Below are 22003 nucleotides of genomic sequence, written 5' to 3' on the forward strand. Positions count from 1 at the left end.
AGCGAAAGGGACATGAAACAAAGTGTTTGAAAATGTGTGACTGAGAGGAAGCGTGACAAAAAATATAAGAAAGAGAACAAAAAACAAAATGAGGACATGTCTGTGAACACATACACTGAGAGAGAGATGAAAAATGAATACAGTAGGTAAGACGTGAAAGAGAAAGAAAGGGGAGACTGATGAAGGTCATCAGCAGCCATATTGGGGTTCCCTTGGATAGAAATTTAGGGAGTGAGGTAGGGGAGGCTCCGGCGAGTATGATGAATATGATTATAGGTGCGACAGTGTGTGTGTGTGTGTGACAGTAATGAATTCAGGGTGTGGGATAGAAAAGGGATGTAGGTCTCTGAGAGTGTTGAATTTCAAACAGGGACAGTGACTGGTCGCCGCTGTGCCACTGATCGCTCTGGACGAGTGTGTGTTTTCCTTGTGTCCAGGCATAGATGTGTGTGTGTGTGTGTGTGTGCCTGTGTGGATGGCTTTGTGCCGAGGCAGCGAGGGAGAGACGCAGTCCGGCCTGCTGTAATTCATGTGAAAACTAACAGAGCTGTCCCAAGACGTCATTAGCTAAAAGGCAAATTTCATTATTTCTCTAATATGGAGTATGATGACTCTTTTTGATGTCTCCCTCCCCTTCTCTTCTTTCTCCCCGCTCCCTCCCTTTTCTACCATATCCACGCCTCCCGCCGCCTTTTTGTCTATTTACCCCTCCTTCTCCCCCCCCCCCTCCACCTCCTCTTCCTCCGTACCCCCATTCAGAGGATCTCCTTATTCAGAGCAGCTTTCCCTTTCAAGGTTGAAGAAAATGGCCATGTGTCTGTGTATATGGGGAAAGTGAGAGTGATTTTCATTCGTGGTCCTGCTGAAGGAGGTGATGGTGACTCACCTTCATCCCACAACCGCACACACATACACACACACACACACACCTTGCACTCCTCCCTCCCAGCCTTTGATGTGTGTTTGAGTCGATGGCTAATCAGGTAGCATCAGGCCTAGTCCTCATTTCCCCTTCACACCGGCCCCATTAGGGAGCAGGCTTTCTGGAGCAGGCCGATAAGGACAATATGCTCCTCTTTGGCACTCTCTCTTCCATATATACCCTAAATCTCCCACAACTCTCTCATTCTTTCTTTCTCTCATTCTGTTCTTTTCCCATCTTTCCCCACTCTCTCTCGCTAAATCTCCAGCGTCTCTCCCTCACTCCTCCACCCCCCCCCCACCCGCCCCGTCGCATTCTCCTCTCACCTTTCACTTTTCTTTCCATCTCACCACCTTTCCTTAAATGTCCCATTACTCTCTGCCTCTTTTCTCTCCTCCTTTTCCCATCTTAACCTCTCTACTCTCTAAATCACACACTACACCACCTTCCCTTCATTCTTTTGTCGGTCTCCCCTCTGCATCTGTCTCTCACTTTGCTATTTCCCCCTCATTCCCAAAGTTATTCCCTAAATCCCCAACAACGTTCTTTCAGTCTCTTCCCCCACTGCATCCCTCTTTCATTGCTTCACTACTTCCTCTTTCCCTGTAGTCCCCAACTCTTCCACTACATTTTTTTCTTTTTCTTTCTCTCAAATTGTCTTGTAAACTCTTCTTCCATCTAGGTTTCCTACTGTCCTTAACTGAACCATTTTCCCATTTCTTCTTACCTCCTCATCTACTCCTTGAGGGAACACACCATGTTTTTTGAGAGATTGGCCTGATGGTCAACTTATCCATTAGAGTACAATGTGTTGATCTTTATCAGTCACCCCTGTACTTTGTGAGTGGAAAATAGGACAGTGTGTTCCTCTCTTGTTTCACTCTGATTGCATGGCAATACATTTATGATCCTGTTCATTTATGAGCTAAAAGTGGGATTTTTTAAGACCCATTTCCCCCGGCAATGAAAGTGAAAACAGAGTTGGAAAAAAACACTAATTCTCATTTCTCACTCACAGAGCACAACATCTGACAGTAATAATCAAAAATATTCATTTCATTTTCATTTTTAAAAGAATGGTTTTTGGCCTTGTCTTTTTAAGGCACAGCTTAACGTCTGATGTTTAATTAACCAACATTATTTGTACTTACATCATGGGCAATAGCTGTAAAACTCAGGGTTAAACCAAAGTTCAATATATCTATTTTGTGTTAATTTTACAAACATCTTATTTACAACTACTCCCCATTTACTATAGATTTGGTTTGGCTGTGCTAATTCTCATTTGTGATAATGCTATATTACCCACTAACACTGGCTCAAAGAAGACACATAATGTGTGTGATTTTGTTTACTCTGATTTTGTGTATGTGCATATTCTTAAAATGCTGTCATCAGTCTGACAGCACGTTGAATTGCATATAAAACTGTGCTCTCCAAACAAACTTTTGAACCTCTTATATCAACTGTTCTCATTACTTAACATGTTTGTTGACCAACTGGCCAGTATCCTGCCAAACCTTTTGCTTTTGTATTGTTTTAAGTGTCAGCAAGCTCATGCTCCTTTATCGATAGAGTAGGCTTTTTTTTTTTTTTTTTTGCCGACCCTGCAGTCTCACCTCCCCACAGGGATCAGAGGGGTATCACAGATTGTTAGTTTCCAACTATCTCACACTGGCGCTGTCCATCCATCACTCCAAGTGCCTCTGGGTAAAGTCTCTGCATTTTATGTGTGAACTCTTTCAGATTTATTGTTGTCCTTTCCTTTCTCATTTCATGACTCGCCCACTGTGTTCCCTCACCTCCAATCAGCTCAAAAGCTTTTCTATACTTTTTCCCTATGTTGCTTCATGTTTCATGTGTGTCTGAGCTACAAACCCAACACTACTAAACCCAACAAAATGAAAAAAAAAAAAGATTCACTGTATCTGCACTGTTGCCTGCCAAATACAGTTGGATATTGGAACTATATAAAAAGTCAGTAAATTGATTACTACATACAGAGAATAGCCTTATCCTGCCAATTAAGAGGACAGATCCAATCAGTCAGCCAGTTAAACAGCCAGGCAGTGTAATGCAGAAGCATTGTGTTCTTGTTTTCCAGCCAATCAGAGTTAGACTCCAGTAGGCGGTGTACCCGCATCCTATTTCACAACAACAGAACTGACAATTACACCACAGTGAACCTCAAGACTTCCTAATGGCTAATATATGAGAGTTTCTCTTTACAAATGAGAAAAATATCTCTTCACTTTTGTTTTATTTTTCTTACAACTCTGTAATGGCCATGGGAGTTAAATAAGTAGTATTGGTTATGGCTGCTTCAAGTCCTCCACTGGGATATTTGAGTTTATGTTGTGGTCTTGTGTTGTTTAATGTAATATACATAAGCATGGCATTGGCAATGCAAAAGGTTCAATTCCCATTAGGCCAGCACATGCTGCAAATTAAATCATTACTGTATGCAACCATGTAAACTGAGGATGTTAAAAACACTTTTAATGAACTACACACTTCTATACTGAATTGGGCTTTATTTATAATCACATTATTGTAACTGTTGAATAAAAATAATGCACTGGTGGTTAGTCTTTAGTTTTTATTCTTCATAACATTAATGCATCTTACTTTTGCCACATCGTAAACGCTGCCACCTGTTTGTGTCTTTATAGAATATAATGGGTGGATATTTTGTACATGAATGTAATTGTGACATGGAAGCAGCAACTGAATGAATAACTGAGGCGTAGCTAAAAGTGCAAAACCATTGGAATTTATTGGACTTATTTTCCCATCTTTAAAGTAGAGCAGGACTTAAGAAAATGTTAGAAAATGTTAAAATTAAGCCCAGGATTAATGCTACTTATTGTTAACTTTAGAGGCTATATAAATATGTTTACAGATGAAAAATTTAGATAATAGTTGGGGAACTGATGGCTCCTGCAGGGACATTTTGTCATTGTGAAAACAAATCTCTAGCTACAGTTTAAATTCAACTGCACCAACAGAATGTCAGCATTTTCTGTAGCCGTACAGTCTATAAAAAGTAACCACATAACAAAAACCCACCTTTTTACAGTGAAACATTGTGTGAATAACTGTCTCCTTTTTCTTTTTGCCCATTTTTTGAGTGACCAAACTTTTAGAGGAGATATGTTGCCAGCACTCCTGTCAGTTTTATTTCTTTCTCACCCTCTCTGGCTGTTCTGTCATTTTCTGCTCATGGTGTGACAGAAACGCCCCTCCCATTAAAAGTCCTTTTAACAGTGGCAGAATACTGGGCTAGTCCCAGCTAAACCATTTTTCACATGACTAAAGGCCTGTTCCAGGTGTTGGATATATAGGTTGTCATGATATGACAATTTTAAAAATGGCTATTTATATTAACAATATTTATCAAATTCCTTAAGTGAAAGTTTTTGTTGTAAGGTCTTTTTCCCAAGGAATAATTCTCAGATGCACAAGAACTGATGGATTTTATGTCAACACAATGTACCATCAGTTTGTATAAAGTAGTAAATATTATTCTTATAGACTGGAGGTCCTGGACAACTGTTTTGCCAAACCATTTACCACTTATCAAGATTTTGGTGTTTGCTAAAATCAAGAAAAACAAGATTTTTGCTTTGATTTCAAGCACACCAAATACAGACAGAGAACGAGTTTCTGCAAGAATCTTACAGCTGATAACAAGTTCAGCAAATTATAGGGATGTGATACAACAAATAAACATAAAATAACTTTTTATTAGTGAGTTTATTATCAATGCACCCATCTGGTGGAGATAGACTGCACTCCAAGTTAGTTAAAAACAAACATTAAGAATCACTTGCATTCACTGTTTGTTGCAGAGCTGCTTACGACACAGGCTATGAACGCAAGCTTTTCGTGTGATTATTAGCATGGGCAACCACACAGAGACCTACAGGGAAGCCAGGACTCGAGCGGATAACACACACACACACACACACATACACAAACACACATCATGGGCACAAGCACCCCAATCATTTGTATCTTGAAATAGGGATCAAATAATGCCTCGTAAACACTGTAATGAGTGTTGTGATGATCAACAGCTACTCCGTCTCTCTCTCTCTCTCCATCTCTCTCGTGGTTGGGGGCCCACACTGTTCACAAACAGCCCAACGCTAATTTGGGATAAAAAGAAAATACTGACTTGCAATATTTTGCTGGTTTACCGCAGATTTCCAAGGGACCACACATACTGCAGCAAAGTACCACACACGCTTATTTGATGAAATTAGGTTAGGAAGGAGTCTGTTCTGTGCTTTTCCTTCTTTGTGAGAGAAGAGCTCACGGTGTGGAAATTAAGAGCCTGCATGTGCTCGTGTGTGCGAATGTGTGCATTTGTGTTTGTGTGTGTGAGAGGCTGACTAATCCCTCCACAGACCTGAAACGAGTTAAAAACACATCAAAGGGAAGCTTAACCTCTGTGAAACCTCACCGGGTTTTCAAGAACAACAAATGATCATTCTCCTCATTGTTTCCAGGGGGACTCTTTTCACCGCTGCGCCGCTGACTTTTCCCTCAGTCCTGGGAGTTTTCAAAAAGCCTGTGGTTTCATTTTTAATGACTGTGCCGTTTGTGTAAGTGTGTGTGTTTGCAAAAGAATATAAATGCGTGTGGATGTGTGAGTGGGTGCATGCATGTGTGTTTGCACATAAAAGAAGGGTATTTCTGAGTGTGACATGGCAAATGAGGAAAACTAAGCTAACAAGGACATGCAGTTCTGCTCAAAATCATTAAAATATAGCCTACGACATCATGACCAGCTATATAACAGTTATGTTTATACAGAACCAATGAAAGATAAAAAGCAAGACAGGTGGGGGAGTGTGTGTGTGTGTGTGTGTGTGGGGAGGGGGGGTGATGGCAAGATGAGGAAGCCAATTGTGGTCTGAGACCTGCTTTCCCCACAGTTCTCATTATCACAGTATAATGGTGCCTTTTCTGTTTAAGTTCAGATATTTGCATGCATCTTTTCCTTGTCTTTGCTTGTGTAAATTTGCAGGTGTGAATGCTCTTGTGTATAAAGAAAGGCATGAATCACCTGTAGATGCACGTGGGAAGACAGCAGGTCAATATGTGTTCTGTCATCCCTGCTTCAAGCACACATTTAGATTATTTATTCAAAAGGTTTTGCTGCCTAGCAATGTTGTTACTTGTGTCAACATCTTTCTCTGTCTCAGCAGTCATGTAAAATTGTAAAAATTCCTAAATATGGCATGCAAACCAGCAGAAAGAGAAGCAGGTAGCATTGTTAGCTTGCTGTTACAGGCATCCAACTGGCAGAAATTATTGACAGATGGAATAAAAATTGGAAGAAATGTTCAACCGCTTACAAATGTATCTGTTTTTATTTTTCTGTCATTACAACACATGGGCTCAAACATAGCAACAGGGAAACATCAATAAATAGTTTTTAAAAAGTATAAAACAAAATATAAAACATCTACAATATTAAACACCTAATGCACTCAGTTGCACGAGCACACAATGGCCCGCAGGCACGTAGAGAGAGACAGAAGCACGCAGACACATAATGTACTCACACATAAAGACACACGGCCACATTTACCACAGTAGACGCGGGACACATGGCGCACAGCTGCAGCGTAATCAGAGACTGTGTTACAGCCATTCAGATCAACATCTGAGGTATGGCTGTGGATACTGATGATGTGCCGTCCCTCATTTATCCACAGTGAGACTCATCTCCAGTGTAAGACACATTCATCAACACTAAAGAATCCTCAGTTAGTCACTTCCTCTGTTTAGTTCATTTGCCTATTTATATTGATTATACTTCATCGGAGCTGTCTCCATTTTCAAGTAAGTTTCAGTGTTTAGTGCTAGAGTTTTGTCGTTAAAAAAGTAAATGCTAATGTTTTCAGGTACCGTTGCTCAGAGCATTGAGGACGCAATTGATGGATTTTTTTTGAGTAGTTCAAGTAAAAAGTATTAGATTTTAAATCTAAAAGTCTTCATGACATAGTAGTAGAGTAAGATACATAAGAATAGAGTAAGAATATAGAATAAGGTGATTTTTTTGAAAGATTTGAGGGAATTCCATTATTCTCTGGTTCTGGAGCTCCCCTCAGGCAAAAGGCACCCTGGGACTTGACTTTGACCTGCAGGACATTAACCTCATACTGAGTACATTCCCTGGTGAGGAGATGGGGGTCAAAAAGTCATGACAGGTCAAAGTCTTCTGGGGGCTTTATTTGGTCAGATCCCTGCTTGTCCTCCCAGACCAACCATCTTCCAGAGAGGCTGAGACAGAGCGCTCTGCAGTCGGCCTCGTCCAGAACGCTTTACCCAAAGCCTGGGACTCACCTGGTCTCTCTACCCCAGTTCGGCTCAGCTTAGTTTGGGTTAGAATCCCTTCAGTGTCCCCAGTCGCTCGGTCCAGGCTCAGTGGATGAGGGAGGCGGAGGGATGAGGGAAAGGAGGTGGAGAGAGGAGGTGGGTGGGCACTTGGGGAATGGGGGAGGTGAATGGAGGAAGAGTGCTGGGAGGTGGGAGGAGGAGGGAGCAGTCGGTCCACTTGTCTACGCATGGACCTCTCCTCCTCCAGCTGCCTACGCAACCGCTTATTCTCTCTGCTGAGGGCGTTTAGCTGGAGAGGGAAAGAAAGAGACATTGAGAGAGATACGGAAACAGAGAGAGACTTTTACGGACAAAGAGAATAATAATATTTATGAAACAGAACCTTCATGGGTGATCATGAAACAGATTGAAGGAGGGGGGAAGAGGGACTATATTTGGGGAAGTTTCAAGTAAGAAAATCGGCGAGTTTAAATATCACAATTAAGTTAAATCAACCAAAGTACAAAACTCAATTGGAAGTTACCAATAAATATCAATCATCAAAAGTCAACAGCTATCATGTTGATGAAGTAGCCGACATCCCATTATGTGCTTAATTCATCTTTCACAGTTGCTTTCATGCCTGTTGAAACAGAAATGCAAATGGAAAATTGCAAAGGGGTTTTCAGGAGAGTATTCTGTTCACAGTTTGAAATGTTTGCAAGTGGGAGTCATGCGACGGTGTAAATTTCTACATGAAAACAACCAATTTGAGCGATCATTAGAGGTCGATTTGACATAAAATCATCCGTGACACAAAACAAATCGCACATCGTCAGAACATGATTGGACTCCCTGAAACACAATTACAGACTAGCTAAATTGAGGGTGTTTTATTTTTTGACAAGGACATTTGGGTAAAGGCAGGGGAGGAGTGTGAGTTAAAAAGTGGCTTTAAATGCAAAAGAAATAAAAGCATTTGCATTTGTTGTAAAGCGTGGTAATTATATGCAAAATGTGCCAGTCTAAAAATTGTAATAAGGCAGATAAAAGAGTATAAAAGATTTGAAATAATGTATTTTTAGCTGTGATGAAGAGTAAAATAAGTTAAAGGATGGAGAGACAAAGAGACATGTCGGGTAATGACAGTTGCACTCATCCACATCTGTTTTTTAGTGCGTGTGTGTGCGTCTGTGTGAAAGCTGCGGTTCAAGAATGATGTCACATCGACATGTCTGGCCATGTGTATGCATACGTCTGTGTGTGTGTGTGTGTGTGTGCTTGTGTGTTTGTGTGTGTTTGAGGGAGAGGGAAAAACACAAACGGAGATGAGACAGACACATTTCCGGATGGTTCCGCTAACATTACCCTTCCAGACACCATGCACACACACACACACACACACACACACACACACACACACAAACACACACACACACACGCTCAATAAATCTGAGCAAATGTATTACATCTGATGACTAGAAATAGCTGGGTCTTAGGCTTAACCCTCGAAGAGCCAATGACATGTCGATGTGTCAAAACTATCCTAAGACGCTTAAAGAGTATTTACTATCTTCAACAGGCAAACATATGAAAACGTGTTCATTTTATATTATGCCAAAAGCAATAGAATTTCTAGATGAAAAACATTGAGGTTGACATTTATAATTAACTGTATATTCAAGGGGACCTGTTTAATTTTCCTCGTCTTTGGTGGCTCTGGATGCTTTCCTAATTGCAAAGGAGGGGGGTGAAATTAAAAATCACAGCTTGTCTCCTCAACCTTCACATACTGTGGGTGAACTGGTGTGCGTATGTTTGGATGAAAAGGATGTGTATAAGTGTGTGGGGGGGGGTAGAAGGGGGTGGGGTGGAAGAGAAAGACAGAAAGGCACAGAGGGGGTGTTTTAATGCTAGGGAATGAGTGTGTTTGCACTTTTTCATTTGTATAGCTGGGTTTCCATTCAAGTATTTTAATACAAATTATGAAAATTACTGAGCTAGAAAAGCTTAATAAGAAAAAAGGAAATTTCCCCACGTTGGCAAAAAAGTTTTTCAATTCAGTTATTTTTGAGTTTTGGCTCAGTTGGCGTAGGACGATCTGCCCACCAAATTGTTTGAAACCCATTATGCTGTACTGTATGTAAGGAGCACCTGAAATTTGGAAATACTGTGCAATACCTGTCTCGTTCTGTCCATTGCTTAATCCATTCCTTTTTCATCTTTGCATGAAAACATGAAAGAATCTGGACATTAGCTGACGCTAAAGAACAATAACAGTTTCTCTAATGCTAATCAAGTCCTGAAAGAATCATTTTTTCCCCCTCTGATGCTCATCTTCATCCCAGTTGATGGAAATTCACTTAATTTGCATTTAATTTTGCGTGACATTCTCAAAGTTTGCATGAAATTTGCTTGACAGTTGGACGGAAATGTGGCTCATGTGTGTGCGTACGTTGTATACGGAGCGTTAATATAGCATGCGCCTGTGGGTGAACACTAAACCAGTTTGCGACTATGAGTAAATGAAACTGATCCAAAGCAGAGACACAGACCAGATTTATAACCCGACGCCTTTCTCATAGATAAACTGAGACATTCCATTCAGCTTCTTTACTGATATCTGTACGTGTGTGTGTGTGTGTGAGTGCGTACGTGAGTGTGTGTCCAGTGAACAGTGAAGGGAATAGCCTTGTGTAAATGAACTGTCTATATCCTATCCTTTCCGACTCCGCTTGTGTGTGCGTAGACTGTCCATGTTGGATCGATGTGTGTAATGATTCACACTAGAGATTAAGAGGTGCTATTACACACCCGACCTGTTAAACAACACGTCTCTTCTTCCTGTTCGTCTTCCTGCTCTTTCTTTCTCCACTGCACCACCTTCCTCTGTCTCTTGCTCTCTCTCTCACACACACACACATATATATAGCTGATGCCGTTTGCTTTTCACTGAAACAACACTATATTCAAACTTCAACAAGTACCAGCTTTCGTCGTACCCTGTCAATCAGCGGGCTATTTCACAAACTAACAAAAGTCGGGTGAGCTGTTCCCCAGGCCCAGGAGTTTTGGAGAACTGAGGGGGCTGAAGAGTACTTTTGATTCTTTTCTCCTTTGGTGATTTGTTGACTCTTGTGAAGTTCAACACAGTAAAAAATGTCAGCTTTTCCTCAGAATATTCCTCTGTGTTTTTTCCCCCCACATTGTTTTATCACAGCGGGCCATTTCCCTACGCTGTCATGGAGAGATCAGCACGGCTGTATTGATATACATCCCTCTCTTAGTCTCATGAAAGGGAAATCATTTACCAGTGGAAAGAAACGTCACTGCTTTTTCCCGATACAATTTGTCCCCCCCCTCCCCTCCCCGCCCCCTCCCCTCCCCTCCCCCACACCACACACACACCCCCACCCCGCTGCCGCCTTTTCACTTTTATCGTAGGAAGAGGAAATGGATGTCTGTGTGCGCCTGTGTGTAAGTGCGCGTGTGTGTTTTGAAGTTGGACGCATGAAAGCTTCCTCTTCTGTGTGAGCTCAACAGCAGGTGGGCCGGTGTGTGGGTGTGTGTTTGTATCTGTCGGGTAAAAGGACTGTCAGGACCCGGTGTGTGTCTATATACACGCGTGCGCACGCGCTCTTACTTGTTGATTTAGCATTCCGATGGCCTCCAGGTTGCTTCGCAGTCTGGTCTGCATGTCCTCGATTTTGCTAAGATTTAGAGCCACACAACCCTGCTTTTCCACGCTGGAACACAAGCACACACAAAAAAAACCATGTATGAGATATTAACTTTGACATCTTTAAATCCCGCAGTAGTTTAAGAAAGCAGAATGATAAAAACTAAAGACTAAGAGAAACTGGTTCATGTGCAGTTTAATACATAAAAGTATATTAAGTATACACTTGCTTGCATCAAGGTAAACTTTTAAACTCTACTATAATGATATGTATTTGCCTTGCAAAACAGTTTCAATCAAATGTCCTCAAAATCTGGGGCATAAAGACGTTGGCGTACATCATCTTCATTATAACCATCTTCATAATAACTTATTACTAAACTCAAAGATGGGTGAGCAAATGGGTTCCAGAAATCATTAAATTATATATGAAAGCGTATACAAAAACAAAACGAACACAACCGCAGCCAGGGAACATTAAGAGTACAAGAAGCCATTTAAGATTTTAACTGTTTATTAAAAACGTTTTGGGAAATGACAAACAAATGTTAGGGTCTGCTATCTTCAGACCCAGGGCTGACTAAGGAATGTCTATTAAATTAATGACGGTGGATAATGGTGCTCTGTACGGGCTGAAGAGCTTGCTGCCCCCGCTTTACGCTCTTTCTTTCACGCCCCAGTGAACCTGTCCAGTTAGCATTCGGAAAAACCTTCTAAATACTTTATTGAAGACTTCTTAGCCCATTAAAGTACCACTGTACCTCCCCAATGTTAATTTTCTTGTAAAAAAGCAAGCTGGGATTTTCTATCAGAGCAGCGGATGGAAAGACGGTCCCGTTTTGCTTCAGTTGAGAAGACGCACACGCTCATCGAAACGCTAATAAATGGCATCATTGTTCCTGTAGATGTGTGTGAGCTGAGATGTGCGCGCACGCACGCACACACGCACACACACACACACACACTTTTGGCCCTATTAGCCACAACTTAAAACATTTAAGATCCGAGGAGACACTTGAAGGAAATGCTAATATATGAACTGACATTTTTGTCTGAAAAGTTTATGAGAATCATTTTAGTGAAACTATTCAGCTTCCATGTATTTGTAACCACTGATGGTAAACCTCAACCAAGAGACAACAAGAAAATAAGCAACAGTGGCAGTAACACTACTTCCTACAAACGCTATCCAGTCAACTATCCCAACCAGCTCTACACAGTTATTTCTCTTTTGATTTGGGAGCAGATCAATCATACTGATGCATTTAAATTTTTTGAGATACTGATATGGAAAAAGATGCAACTTTGAGTGACAGCACTTGAAAAAAAACTTTTTTCTTCTAAACAACCAAAGAAGAAGAACAAAACCAGTAGTGAAGCACTGATGTGCAGCCCTCATAGTTCATATTCAGTAAAAAAGTCTTTCAAGGAATGAATATGATCCAGTGATTTGTCTGAGTTGTCAAATGTGTCACTTAACACACAGTTATTTTCATAAAGCACATTCTGACAAATACAAAGATATTTATATTTCTTATTTTTTTTTCCACATACAGTATCAGATTCAAGTTTGGACACGCTTTCTCATTGAAGGGAATGGGAAGGTATGACCAAACTTTTGACTGTATGTACAAATAGAAAATGGACCACATTATTCATTTTTTAAAAATCCATACATACACCATCTGACAGACCATAATCTGAATCACTGCCCATTACACAACTAACTCATTTAGCCCGGCCAATGTAAGCATTTTTTTTTTTTTTTTTAAAGAAACCTAATTTCCTGAAAATGACATTCATAAACTGAACATAATTGCAACTGACCCTTCCAGATCTTTTAATTTCACACCATAATGATGATACAAAGAACATTAATAAGTAGAAATTCTGGAATTTCCTTTGATCATTTAAATTGTAAATGCCTTTTAAAATATGTGTTCCACGAGTTTCTACTGCTACAGCGAAGAAAAAAACAAGACGCATAAACTCAAAAGCACGAGCCAACTACATAAAGATCCCTCGCATGATTTAAACGCTTTCGTAGATGGTAATGTGGTCTTCAGCAGATCATGAAACATCACCACCACTGAGACAACTGTGTGAGATTTATGCGCCCAATGTGAGAAGGCATGCAGCGATGCGCTGAGCACTTGGCATGACGCCTGTGTAAACATGTGTTCCTGTGTTTACACGCAAACATGGATGTGTGTAATTAGTGGCTTAACCCAATCAGTGTGTGTATAATTACAGTCATTAGTGTCAAAGCCAAGCTGCCATGCTCTCTAAACCAGGCAATAAACTACATGGTTCCTCTCTTCCTCCAATCTCGCTCTCATCTTTCTTATTTACTGCTCTCATATTGCTGTAAATTTTATGCAAGACTTGACTCTCCCCTTACACGGTCTCTTTCTTATCTCCTCTTTCTGTTTCTCTGTCTCTTCAGTTCTCTGTGTTTGTACAAATCCTCTGCTGTGATCACTGGGTGCTCTTAATTGGAAGCACATCGTTAGTGGTGCGACTGATGATGCCTGATGCTTTATGAGCACTTCCCCCAGATGGCTTGTGTCACACAGTCACTGAGTCAGTGGTGCCGGCAGCGAAAATCATCAATCTCTGCTTCCACCACTGCTTGAATTTCAATTTGCACTGGTATTTTAGCATTTTGAGATATTATTTGAGATACTTTGAGGTGAAACGAGAAATATTTTGATAGCAAATCATTTAATTAGTTTGAGACTGCAGTATAATTGCCATTTGGATTTCGGAGCAATCCTTGTATATTGCTTTACAGCACAAACATTGCTCCGTGATACAAAACAGGATCCATTTTTTCATTGTAAGGGCTGTTTGTCTGAGTTAATCCTTCTTCTTGCTCTTCATATTAAACACTTCTGGAGGGAAGACAAGGAGTGAAAACACACCATGCTACACATAGCACCTTGGAGAAGGATTTTACAGGCACATTGAGCAACATGAACATGATCTGAGAGGTTTTGATGGGGTTGTTGATCACCAGGTAGTGCCTTCATTGTGCATTTATTGCCATGTATTTTTAGATATTAAAGCTACAAAGTATTGTTCTCAAGCAAAATATTACATTATTTTCTTCTGTGATATACAAGCCAATCCCGACAAATGTTCTTGTATTTTTTTTATAACAAATGCATCACAACTGTCCTCTTAGTATTACTATCAAAGGAAGCTTGTGGTGAGAGTCTTTACCTAACCGCTGTTTCCAAGATCACCTCATTCTTTTATCAATCTAAATTTCTCCTCAGCTTTCTGTGGGTTTTATTAGTACAAAATGCCATCCGCAATGTGAAGCCATGAAGCTCCAGCTGCTATGGAACAGTAGGCCATGTAATCATAATAAATTTCTTTAATAAAGGCATATCTAATGACAAAACCTTCACACCGTGTTGATTGCTGTCAGTGATAGTGACACTGTGAAGATATCCCCTTTGCCACCAGTAATGAGATTTACACACTGAATGTATATGGCTGCCATGCAAATATCATGACATATCTGTTGCCTTATAGATGTATGATTTTCATACATATGGCATTTTGGGTGTGTGTGTGTGTGTGTATATGTGTGTGTGTGTGTGTGTTGGGGGGGTGGGGGGGTACAATAATGAAATGAAATAAATTAAGAATCCTCCTAATAAAGAAAAAGAAGAAGAGAGAATGGATGAGGAGACACTATGGAAGAGGCTTTCATTCACTGTTTTTATCTCATTCCATGTTATTATATTCGGCTCAATCAAAACCCCTCTTATGCATACATCTATATGAACTGCCTCTCTCACTCCGTCCCTCTCTCTCGCTCATTCGCATATGAGGGAAAGACAAAGAAAAGCGATTCATCTTTCTGTCGCGGCCCCTTAATGATATCATTAAAATGACTGACAGCTTTGAATAGCATTGGAAAACCTACCCCAGTCAAAACAAATCTGATCCGTTTTGGAAACAGAGCCTGGTGGTTCGTTAGGGGAGGGGCGCAACACGAGTGTGCGTATGCGTGTAAAACGGGGGTGAGGTGTGGAGGGGGGGGGTTGTTAATGAGGGAGACCTTAGGGGGTCACATTGGGGGTATGGGAAGTACTGCTGCAGGCAGGTGCCCCCACAAACACCCTCTCTCTCTCTCTCTCTCACGCACACACACACACACACACCCTCCTTTCTCACCTCCATCCTACACCCAATCCCATCTGTGCCACATTCATTTTCATTGCCTTAATGAACATAATAAATATATCTCCTCTCTATTGATGAATGCTATTTGACAGCCATGGGGGTGGCAAGCAGGAGAGGATGGGCCCTTGATTGGAGTGTAATCATTGTTAAAGGCACAGCATGAATAACGCATTCAGATTGAAGAAGAGACATAACACGCACACACGCGCACACACAAACAGGCACACACAGGTGGCTAGGCCCAGGGGGTGTTTCATTCACAACTTGGCACTCCTGCTGTTATTATCATCATCAGCTTTGTTTGGGCTAGATTGTGTGTGAAAGAGCGAAACATGGTGGGTAACGCTTTTGTTGGATGTGAATGCTAAACTCTGATCAGCTGGTGGATGCACACAAATGTATGTACTTATATGTACAGTCACACACGCTCACACACACACACACACACACACACATACACACACAGATGACTCACATTCTCTCGTCTTGCCATGTGCCCTGGTCTCGGATCTGGGCCTGCAAACAATTATAAAATGAAAAACAAACCTGTTTGTGATCGACTCTCTTTTTGTCTCTCCCTATTTGTACTTCATTGCTTTTCCCCTCTGCACTTGTTCACCTTGAAGCGTCCCATCTCTCTCTCCTTCTCATCCGCCACTTCTTTCAGTCTCTTTACCTCCACTTTAAGTGTGTCATTAGCCTCCTGAAGATGTCTGACAAAGCGAGGGAGATGCAGAGACAGAGTTAAACAGGGAAATATACATAGTGAGGCAGACACACAGAGAAAGACAAGACACTATTATCATCAAGAGACTCTTGTTAACATGGCAGACAAAATATTCCGCCACACAACGGCAATGGTGCTTATGTCTCTCAGTGTTGAGAAGAGCCTTTAACTAGCAATTCAGGCATTATCAGCAGTTCAGACACACAAACACATGTACACATATCATGGTCCATTATAATGAAATGCTATATTTCTGGTGCTATTTATCACCTACCTTTGTGGCTATTTGTTTTACTTATTTATTATGCCACCAATTTTCAGACTCCAGAACTACTAAAAAGAAGTTGTTATTTACATGTTTAGTGTACTATTAAATTGCAGATCTGAAGCATGAAGTTGTTTTACAATATCAGAGCAGACACAGAAATATCACATTCTGCATATTCAGGGAAGGTGCTGAGTATAAGAGGAGATATAACTGCATGTAACCTTTGTGTTCCAGGTGTATAAAGTCTGTTACTATTGCCACAGGTTACCATTGCAAAAACACACACACACATATACACACACACACACTAAAATCAGCTTTTTCTCAATTGGGGGACACGGCTTTTGTCTCCAATTGGACAAGCCATTCCCAATTAACTGGTCTTTAGTCTGAAATGTATCCCCGAAAATAGCCTATGAAAGACCCCCCCCCCCCCCCCCCCCCCCCCCACACACACACACACACAAACGCACACACACACACAACGAAAGTTTCAAGAGAAAGGAAAAAGCAGACACACAGACAGTTGTGGTGCTGCTGGGCGGGCCTCGGGGAGGTATGGCACCACAGGGGGGTGGGATGACAGAAGACGGCTAGACCACTTTGATCTCTAGAAAGAGGAATATGGCACGCCCATGTCTGTGTGTATTGTGTGTGTGCCTGTGTGAGTCATGATGATGCACACATGCAGAAAAGACTGTCAGGTGCAAGTATGTTAAAGAGTCCACTTGAATCACACCAACACATGCACAGACACACATGCTGTACATAAAAACACACACACACACACACACACACACACACAGTCATGTTTCCATCATTTCAGAGGACATTACATTGACTTACATTAATTTCCTAGAGTCTTATCCTAACTCTAACCATAACCACTACTTGCCTAACCCTAACCCTTACCCTAACCTTAACATAACCATAAATTAATCTTAATTTTTTATTTTAGACCCTAAAATCAATGATTTATGTTAAGGGGACTTTCCTTTTATCCTCATAGGGGAGTCAAGTCCCCACAACATGACTGTTTAAACAGATTTATGTCCCCACAACATGAGGAACACCTGGTACACACACACACATACACATACAAACTTCTGCTAAGAAAGGTGACCTATTGCAGGTGTAATGGTTAGCTGAGATGTTTTTTTTTCCACATCTTTAGTCATCTGTAGTAAACAAATATACTGCACAGGGTTGAGACATACATGTACACACAGATGCCCAATTATACAAACAAAAATGAACCAATTAAGAGTGAATATAAAAAATCTCACTCTTTCTCTTCAGTGATGATGAGCAGCATCTTGTTTTGGGCCTTCATCTGGGCAGTGAGGCTCTCATTGGAAGCCCTGAAAGAGAATAACTTCACTAGGTAACATTTTTAAGAAGATATACTGTATACTCCTGCCAGTTACTATACTGTATTTTACAGCATTAATTAATGAACACTAAAATTCATTTACAGTAGTTGTTTTTGACGTCAAAATGCACAAAAAAAGATGAAAAAATGCAAAATAGTACCGATGCAAACATGAGCAATATTGCAACTTGCTTTTTATAACACATCACGTGGTGAGTATGTTCATACTTTTGTTCAGTGATCCAACGGTTGACATTAGCCATGACCAGCTGGCTCTCATGGCGAAGGTTTGCATTGTCTGACCACATCACCTCAAGTTCAGACCTGAGTGTGTCCACCTGCAACATAGAGCCAGCAATACGCCAAACAATGTAAAATGCCGTGCATAGCTTTTTCATGTTTCCCCTCTATTTAATTATTTTCCTAAATTTAAAAACCATTTGTCTATTCTGAGTGTTTTTGTGGAGCACAGAATCTGCAAGACCAACTCTCACCCTATTCATATTTAATATGTACTCTTAAGGTTTGCAGTATAAAAATACATATATAGGAAAATATTAACATCTAACACTGGCTTTCTTCATTTAGAAGGGATTTAGGTCTTCCTCTCGCTCTCTCTCTCTCCACACACACACACACACACAATATATATATATAAATGTGGGGTGGAGGAAGCCAAAGGTGTGAAATAAAGGAAGGTAAAAAAGGGGGATAAGTGAGGCTCTAATAGATGGGAAGGAAATAAAGGGCAAAAATAAATGTCAAAAATAGAGCATAATAGCAATACAAGAGAAAAATTAGTTAAATGGGGAATAATGGGGGATGAAGCAGATGGCATTTGCAGATGCAGGTATAAATAGCAGGGTGAGGTATTAAGCAGGTGCAAAGGAGGAAAGATGGTGGATGGTGGGGGTGGGGGGTGAAGACTGAAGACAAGATTGCAGAGAGGAGAAGACTGGTGTGGGGTGAAAAACAGGGACGGGATGGCACTGGACAAACTGCTGACTTTTTCATTCTGCTTATCAGTCAGGACCTTTCCAGGCCTAAACTCTGGGGACCCTGACACATTACCCTTATCGACATGGAAACACCTTGATATACCATACCATCTACCCACAAAGACTTGGGCAAACATGAAAAAAAAAAAAAGTTTCCAATATGTGGGCCATGATTTAAGTATCCAAAAATGTCATATGATTAACCTGAAATGTCAGAAAATCAACCGCTTTGTGAGATGAATTCTGTGCATGTGTGTGTATGTCTGCGTGTGTATTTTGAATACCATGTATACGAAATATTTCTCTGTTGATATGCATCTAGAAGAGTTAAATATAAGACAGAGATAAAGAGACAGCAGACTTTGCCGATGCAGAGCTGAATGAAAAAAACAGATGTAACCTGGAGTATTGTTGTTACTGATGACTTTTTTTTTTTAGAGAAAAAGAGTGTATGACAAGACCCTTATCCTTCATTTTATCATCAAATGCCTTCAGTGAACAGGACAACACAGAGAATTATGAAATGTTTGTAGTATTTATAAAGTGTCTGTTGATCTGGTGATTGTTTGTGATTAAACAGAACATCCGAAATACGGTGTGTCAATATGTTAGCCGCAATGGGCTACAGGACCGCTCCCTCTGCATCCCCCTATATGACAGCTTTTAGTTGCCTGAGGTAAAAAAAGAGGCCCGTAGCTAAATGCCAGGCTGGAGAGATGTAAGCTTTTAAGTTATTTACAACTTAACCTAAGATGAGTCAGTCTAAACTTGTACCACATCAGCCCTGGGCTACAGAGAGGACAGCCAGTTCAAAAGTTGAACGGTGCAAAAGTTGAACATCATTTGTGTCACATGATCTAGGAGTGGGACACAAGGGGTTTTGCCTATGTTTTTTGAAGCATAATGTACAGTGTAATACTAACATTGGCTGCAAATGTTTAAGGCGTGCACACTAAATGAGCAAATACTGCTAAATGAGCAAATACTGTACCTGTTTTACTAATACTTGATATCAGATAAATGGACACATTGCAGAGAGAAATACAAAAGAAACAGAACTTCCAGTGCAAATCAGCATGCTGACATGCAGGAGTATAAGGCGCAGTGAGGAGGCGACTCTCAGTAAAGACAGATTTGGACAAAACAAAAACCGTGAGGTCCGACTTTGTCCAATATTTACAAAGTCTGTGAGATGTAGCATGCGACTCGGGGAAACTCTCAGTTGTCACAGTAAAGTGAAATAATGTGAGTGCATTTCAAGTGGAGAATTACTCTTCATCAACACAAATGAATAGGCAGCCTTAGATGTGAAAGGAAGTTGTGAAGATGAAAGTGGCACATAATCAATAATTCAAATTGCATAACATGATGAAGAATTACGCTTTTAATTACATTTGGATTAAAGAAGCACTGCGTTTCAACAAATAAAGCAATGAAGAAAAAGTGTGGGAAGAATGAAATTAGATCAAGCAAATCATTGAATTTTGAGGAATAAACTGAGTCAGGGCATCAATCGTAATTACATTTATCAATGGTGAAATAAATATTGTGAATCCCCTGTTGTTTGGGATTTCATTCCTGTTTTGTCTCATGCATCGACACACCGTCACTTGAAGCAACTTCTGCTGTGAACTTATTGGCCAAAACCAAACAATAATACACCATTATTAATTATATACACAAAACCATAAAACTGTACAATTCAAAAGCTCAAACACACCCATACTCACAATACATCTGCACACACACACACACACACACAGACACACACACACTGGCAGGATCTGTGGCGTGTTGTAATGACAGTAATTACCTGTGGTCTCACATTAACATCTCCCTCCTGACTGTCTGACTGGCTCTGCTGGTGGAGGGATGTAAATCGCAGCGCAAGTCTGATGTTGTGATTAGGACTAAATTACACACCATCACTCTGTTTCCACCAGAGTCTAGGGAGGTAGTGAAAGGGTGTGTGAAAAAGAGGGGGGAGAGTGTGTGTGTGAGAGAGAGAGAGACAGAGAGGGAGGGACATTTAGAGAAAAAGGGAAAAGGACAAGGAGGTGCGATTCGAAGCAGGGGGAGGAGTAAAGTAGCAAACCTGCTTAACATTTAGATTGGTTTTGTTGCACAAATATTTTAGCAGATGATGGGGGCTAAAAGGGGCAACAAAATGCATTTGGGACACACTTACAACCAAGTTTAGTGATACCACTGGTCCTTTCTGTTATATGCTAGAAAATACGAGTTGACTATGCGGTGCTGGTGAAGGATTTGGAATCTTTACAGCTGCTGGAACAGTATTTATCATTTTGATAGTTTATTCTATCAAAGAAGGCAGAGTTGTCTAGTCCACACTCCACATTTTTCATTGACAAAAGATGGAAGATGGACTTTGTGGACTCACACAATCTTTCTGAACTTATACATCTGAATGAACTTTTCATGACAATCCTCAAAGCCTACCTGCAGACAGAAAAAAAATGATTGTGGGGACTTTAGCAGTTAATGGATTTTCCATCTTTTCTGTTCTCCATGGAGCTGTGGACTAGTATCACATTGCACATTAGCTGCACAGGACAGAAGTGCATTTTCACTAAAACAGACCAACCTGCTCAAGGTCACGGGATAAACATAATTCAAAGTAAACTTCACTGGGTAAAGAGAGGAAGATGAAAATGAGGACAAAATCAGAAACAGATTGCCTGGTTGTTGCCACCATCATCATCAAACTGCCAGAGCTGAATATGAGCCATTACTCTGTTCCACTCAGCTCATCAGAGCACATCCTCTCATCAAATTAATGAACACATTTATTGTTAAACACGTTTTTATAAAACATTCATTCATTCTGTCTAATTAAAAGACCCAACAGGCCTGACATCACTTAAATATGCATACTTATCACTCACAGGGTCTGAATTAAAGATCTACAAGCGTGTGTGTGTATGTGTGTGTGTGTGTGTGTGTACTGTATGTGTGCATGTACGATGGCACTAGAGAATGAGGTTTCCTAAGCAGGTCTTCTCACTCTAGACTTAATGGTGATAATCATGGCGTGACCCAACATTAAGACCGTGAGTGTGTGTGTTTATGTGTGTCCCACTCTCCCTAATGGTGACGATGATGACATGTTCTCCATTAGACTAGTCAGTGGGCCACAGCAGATCTAGCATATTAATGATGCTGATGATGGCTTCTTTAATTACCTTCGTCTGCTGCTGCATGGCCCGACTCCTTTTCCCTGAGTCCTTTCATCACACACTCTCCTACGCATGCTGCCGAGTTGTTTATCAGCGGCTGCCATTATTGAAGTCCCCTATCTTGCATCTAGCCTGCATGAGCACAACTACATTAACTACAGCCTTGGAACAAGATTCTCCACCACTTCCCAGGTACATGAAGTTCTCTCATCTAATAGGTATCATTTTAATACTGTATATACAGAAGACTTCAAAACCATTTTGTAACAACCCATCAGAAATTTGTTCATAGCCCAGAGTATGAAAA

The 22003-nt window shown here is 40.7% G+C and overlaps 1 protein-coding gene across 4 annotated transcripts in view; it reads right to left on the reverse strand.

The window, feature by feature from the left end:
• Nucleotides 1-6304: 6304 nt before the first annotated feature.
• LOC121888464 (trichohyalin-like) overlaps nucleotides 6305-22003 on the reverse strand; it is a 97403-nt gene continuing 81704 nt past the window's right edge. For 3 of the 4 annotated variants that reach the window (XM_042399976.1, XM_042399977.1, XM_042399975.1), the window contains 6 exons: nucleotides 17730-17839; nucleotides 17416-17490; nucleotides 15754-15847; nucleotides 15610-15650; nucleotides 10899-11001; nucleotides 6305-7565 (listed from right to left, as the gene is read on the reverse strand). In XM_042399976.1, the coding sequence (XP_042255910.1) occupies nucleotides 7167-7565; nucleotides 10899-11001; nucleotides 15610-15650; nucleotides 15754-15847; nucleotides 17416-17490; nucleotides 17730-17839 (822 nt within the window). In that variant the 3' untranslated portion in view covers nucleotides 6305-7166. Of the gene's footprint in view, nucleotides 7566-10898; nucleotides 11002-15609; nucleotides 15651-15753; nucleotides 15848-17415; nucleotides 17491-17729; nucleotides 17840-20105; nucleotides 20446-22003 lie in introns of those variants that run through there. The other variant, XM_042399979.1, reaches the window with a different exon arrangement.

This window comes from Thunnus maccoyii, chromosome 21, assembly GCF_910596095.1.
Source record: "Thunnus maccoyii chromosome 21, fThuMac1.1, whole genome shotgun sequence".
In the NCBI taxonomy this organism is placed as follows: domain Eukaryota; kingdom Metazoa; phylum Chordata; class Actinopteri; order Scombriformes; family Scombridae; genus Thunnus; species Thunnus maccoyii.